The 5166-nt window shown below is 59.2% G+C and overlaps 1 protein-coding gene across 1 annotated transcript in view; it reads left to right on the top strand.

Moving 5' to 3' along the window:
* Nucleotides 1-5166, top strand: part of RTN4R (reticulon 4 receptor) — a 39540-nt gene that overhangs the window by 29048 nt on the left and 5326 nt on the right. Inside the window, exon 6 of the mRNA XM_008592749.1 lies at nt 2234-2330. Within this exon, the coding sequence (XP_008590971.1) occupies nt 2234-2330 (97 nt within the window). The remainder of the gene's footprint in view (nt 1-2233; nt 2331-5166) is intronic.

Here is a 5166-nt window from a genome sequence, read left to right as displayed (position 1 = left end):
TTTTTTTTTTCCTTCCTTTTTTTTTTTTTTTTTTTTTTTTTAGCTCTTCTATTTTTAATTTCCAGGCACTTTTTTGTTCTCTGATGGCTCCTTGTTCATAGCATCCTGTTCTTGTTTTAAATCCCTTTCTATCCCTAGGAGGACACTAATTAGATTTTTTTCCTAATGTTTGTCTATGCTGCACACTGTCTGCTTCCTGTAGAGTCACTTTCCCTCCATTTGGATTGGGGGCTTTTCCAGATGCCTGGTGGTCGCTGTTTTTCTGGTCACTTTTATTAGCGAAGCTGGCTGGGTGCTCTGTTGAGATGGCACTTATCAACTGGCAGGCTTGGGGCCATGAGGCAGGAGCTGCCCTGTGTACTACCAGATGCTGATGGTGGAGACCCTTTATCTGGGTGTTTCTCCAGGGGCTTCCTACCCCTCGAGGGGGTGCTCCATGTCACCATCTCATCTTAGTGGGTCTAAGGAGGGGGATGGACACATGTCTCTGACTCAGATCACCCTGTTCTAATGTGTGGTGTGTGGGCAGGGGAGGGGGACCCCAGTGCTGCCTGAGAAGCAGCAGCAAATCAATGCTGAGTGTGGGTGGGGGTCTCTTGTGAACCAGGCTTGTCTGTGAGCCTCCCTTCTCTGCTGAGGCTGAGATCAGTGGAGGCAGTGGAGAAGTGGCTCTAGGCATGTTTGCAGCACAGCCTGGCAGCCACACCCTCCTCCAACCCAGCATCTTCTGGACCAAACTGGGGTAGCTGTCAGGCCAGACCGGAGTGTTCTGGAGACCACTGGAGCAGAGGGCCCTCCTGTCTCTGGGATGCTACCTCTGAGCTGTGCCCCACCTCCCTGGGCTCTTCACTTGACACAGTGCTCACCAAGGTCAGACTTCAGGCTGGCTGTGTCTGTCTTGGGTGCCAGTCTCCAGGCCAGCCTCTGGGAAGGCAGCACACTGGCCACAGAGCTCAAGCCCAGGTGGAGCACATTGGTGGATTTCCAGGCTAGAGGCATCTCTGGGGTCCTGAGGGAGGTGGGTGCTGGCCCATCATCATCCTCACACCACTGGCATGCAGACAGACTTAGTGGGGGCTGGCAGATTCTCCAGCCACTTCAAGAGGGGTACAGAGCCTGTATCTGAGCTTAGGGCTTCAGATACCCCAGGGCCCACCCTCAGCCAGCCCAGGAAAGGAGGCCTTGGCCAATGACTAGGTGTTGTGGGGGATCAGAGAGCCCAGGGTTGCTGTGTCATTCCTGGGGCTCAGGGTCTGCTCTGATTTCCTGGTGAGGGTTCTTGGGGTAGATTGTATGCCTGTCTTCTGGCCTTGCTGGTGCCCTCCTGGTCATCTTGCTTCAGTGCCCTTGTCTGAGGAGTGGGGTTGATGGTCACCCCTTCACTGTGCTATGGGAGGATGCTCTGCAGGTATGTCATGAACCTCCAGAAACAAGGAAAGTCTGCACCTTGGGTTGTCCTGGGAAGGCCCAGGGCCCGCATCCCTCACTTCCCCTCCTTCCTCCTCCTCTTGTCCCCTGCTGCTGAGCCTTGTGTGAGGCTGGGGGTATCATGGTGGACTGACAGAGCCTCCCTGGGAGACAGATGCTTATCAAATAAGTCCCTGTGTAGCTTCAAGGCAGCAATGCTGGAATGGGATGTCTTTGGGCCAAGGCCCCTACTCAGGGATGCCTGGTGTCCACCCAGCACTGGCCCACCACTGTCTTGCTTCTGGAGCCCCCTGCCCTTGTGTGAGGCTGGCTGTGCTCCAGGTGGGCTTCAGGTCAACCCTGGGTGGGCTACACCTGGGACAGCTCAGGTGGGGTCCTGTCCAGCTGCTGTCCTCCTGACTGAGGCTGATAGAGGCTGTTGAGAGGTGGGAAGGGCTGATTCTGGAGGACGAGCAGGCAAGGGCCTCAAACCTGCACGTATGTGTCTTCATAGCAGAATTTATTCTGCTTGGGCAGAGGCTGCCCACCTGCCTTGTTGGTCATGTTTTACAAGTGCCGGGGGCGAGAGAACACGTGGGATGTGCCCACCTGCCTTCTTCCTGCTGCAGAGGAGAGCAGACCCTCCGCTCAACCCTGGATCCTGGGAGAGGCTCTCGGTCGCCAAGTATGCATAGCACTGTCACAGCAACCCTCTACTGCTCAGCCGACTTCCCAAGCTCTGTCCCAGGCCCCGGCAGCCCAAGGCTCAAGTGTATATGCTCCTATGGCAGGTCCTGGAGTATACCTTTCTATCGTGTGCCCCCAGTATGCGCTCTGGTACTTGTGTGCCCTCCTGTGGGAGGCTGACACTATAGGCCTCACAGGCAGCTTTGTGCAGGGAGCAGATCCAGGGTCCCAGGGAAGTGAGGGGAGGGCTGGGTCTCGGGGCGGGGTTCTGGCCCTGGGAGTGGATGTGGGGCCCCAGAGAGGCACGACACAGCACTGTGAACCCTGCCGGCCTGGGCACCCCTGTCCTGAGCGGGGTCAGGGTGGGCAAATAGGCGTGGGGGCAGGTATGTGTCAGTGCTGTGGCTCAGGCCTGGCACAGGGAGTGTCCCCCTCCTGAGCCCCCCAGGGCGGGGGCATGTCAGCCACAGCAGTTCCTTATTAACCTCCTCTGTGGACTCAGCCCATGAATTGACTTGAGTTAGCCAAGGGACCACAATGAGCCCGTCATGGAGACAATTCTCTAGGTAACTAGGCAGCAGGTATTTGTTGGCAGCCTGACGGAGTGGGGTAAGGGGAGTTGGCTCCAGCCTCCTGTCGGTCAAGGGACACTGGCTGAGTCTCTGGATCTGGGGCCGAGTCCTGGGCTGGACAGGGCTTCAGCCAGACAGAACTCCTGGGTGCTGGCATTGTCGGCCCCAGTGCAGGGCTCACTGGGATGGGGGCCAAGGGAGGTGGGCATCAGGTTGGGGGGTGTGGGCTGGAAGGGCGAGGTTCCAGAGATCTCCAGGCGGGCAGCCTGGCCTTCACCAAGAGTGAATTCCTGAGGCCTGAACACTGGGCCGAGGGTCCTGCCCACCAGAGGGTCTGCCCAGACCCTTGTGCTGGCAGTGGACTCCTGGGCTCCTCCCCAACAGCCTTGTGCTGTCTGGGACCAGGCCAGGCCTCTGTGGCCTTTAAGTCCTTCGTATGGCACCTGCCACACAGCGGGGTCAGGTCGCTCCTGCACCACGAGTGCCCAGAGCTGGTGTCCTTAGCTTGGTCTGGTGTCTGCTGTCCCCAGCACAGCTCCTGAACCAGGGGCTGCCTGACTTGTTGCCGAGGGATGGAGGGAAGGTTGACTGAGTGAACTGCCCTGCCATAGCATGACCCTCAGGAACACACCCTTGGGGTGAGCCTGCATGTCCAGGGCCTCCAGCTCAGATGGGGCATCAGGCCCCTCTCCCACCAGCCTCAGTGTCCTTGACTAGAAAGCGGCCCAGGATGGGCCCTCTCAGGGTGCTGTGTTGACTGGAAATTTTCTTTGGGGGGAAATGGACCTTGGGTTAGGGTTGGGGGGTAATGGGAGACTAACCCTTTACTGCCCAGCAAGACTTTTCTCACCCCTTGTGTTGTGGGGCTGGGAATCCCTGGAGCTGTATCTTCTGCCCACCAAACCTCATTTTCCTCAGCTGTAAAATGGATCAAAAAACTTGACCCCTAGGAGAATTCAGCAGACTGCAGGGCCCAGCCTGTGCCTGGCCTGCTGGCCCCGGGTGCTCTGTGGTCTTGGGGTGAACCGAGCATCACAAGGCAGGTCCAGGCTGGGCTGGGCGGGGGCAAGGTGTGGGGCTGGAGGGGCTGAGGGAGCACCAAGTGTAGCCAGGAAGCCAGTCCCAACAGCTCTGCCCCAGTCACACTGTGACCTCCAGCAGGCCTTTGTCCACACTGGGCCTCAGTTTCTCCAACTGCATGTTGCTGTATTCAGAGCCATGGCAGGTGACCTTGCCCATTATTGAACTGGCCTGCCTGCCCTGCCCCAGCAGCTGCTGCCCTGAGAAGATCAATAAGGAATGGTGTTCGAGAGGCTGGGGAGGGCAGCAGGGGCCGGGGCCACAGCCCCAGGAGATGCACCCTGGACGGCGGGCTGGCCCCCAGGGGAGCTGCTGCCGCTGTCTGGCCCCTGGCACCCATGGCCCAGGATGGGCACAAGAAATGCTGTGGGAATGGAAGCTGCCCCTGCACGTGTCTGTGTGTGAGGACGGATGGAGGGCGGGCGGTGCCTGTGAGAAGCCAGCGAGGATGGGGGACAGATGCACGGGGGAGCAGGAGCAGGAAGGGGTACCCTGACCCTCTACGGTGTGGAGACCACACCAGCCCCTCCACCTCTGCCCAGAGCTATTTCTGGTCTTGGTGTGCTGAGCCGTGGCCTCCCGTTCTGCCTCCTAACTGTGGTCTGTGATGTGACCGCTTCATGGGGACACTGTTGGTGTCTGAGAGGATCCTGAGATGATGACATCCTGGGTGTGCTACAGCTGCCCCCCGGCCCTTCTGGAGGCCTCTGACCCTAGCCTCCAGGGGTGGGGGACCACAGCTCAGAACCACCCTGGAGATGTGCCCCCCAGCCACCGACAGCACAGGAGGAAGCCATGTGCCCCCAGCTCCTATCGCTGCAGGCCAGCAGTCTGGCCCCCACACCCTCGTGCCCCCTCTTCCTGCCCTGGCCACACAGCAGGGGTCCTTCATGCTTGGGCTGGATGTGCCTCCTGGCCCCCTCCAGGCAGCACCACGGCTCGGCCCTGCACCCGCCCTTCCTCCTGGATGGTCGGTCTCTGGAGCAGGGCAGGGCTTAACCATTCACTGCCTCAGTTTCCTGACCTGTAAAGCGGGCTGATGATATTGGTAAGAAAAGAGATTCTTATGTAGCACTGACTCATGTCTTTTTAGGACCCTCCCAACAACCCAGTGGGGTGGGGGTTTCTGCTGCCACATTACGCAGGGGAGTGGGCGAGCATCGAGGCCCAAGGGTGCTGAACCAGTGGATGGATGAAAGCTGGGCCGCCAAGTCTACCAGCTCTGCACTGTCTCTTGGCCTCACTGGGTGGGGACAGGGGCATCCCTGTGGGGTGACTTCAGCCCATGCCTGGGGGGGGTAGAGAGGTGGGCAGGGCCCCAGGATTGGTGGGGGAAGACACCAGAGACAGCAGTCCACCTCTGCACCCCTCCCCTCTGCTCCTGCTCTCCTCTTCCTTCCTCCTCCCCTCCTTCCCTCCC

The sequence above is a fragment of the Galeopterus variegatus genome, unplaced genomic scaffold, assembly GCF_000696425.1.
Source record: "Galeopterus variegatus unplaced genomic scaffold, G_variegatus-3.0.2 Scaffold8267, whole genome shotgun sequence".
Taxonomy (NCBI): Eukaryota; Metazoa; Chordata; class Mammalia; order Dermoptera; family Cynocephalidae; genus Galeopterus; species Galeopterus variegatus.
The sequence above is the reverse complement of the archived record's forward strand: the minus strand, read 5'-3'. Positions and strand labels throughout refer to the sequence as shown.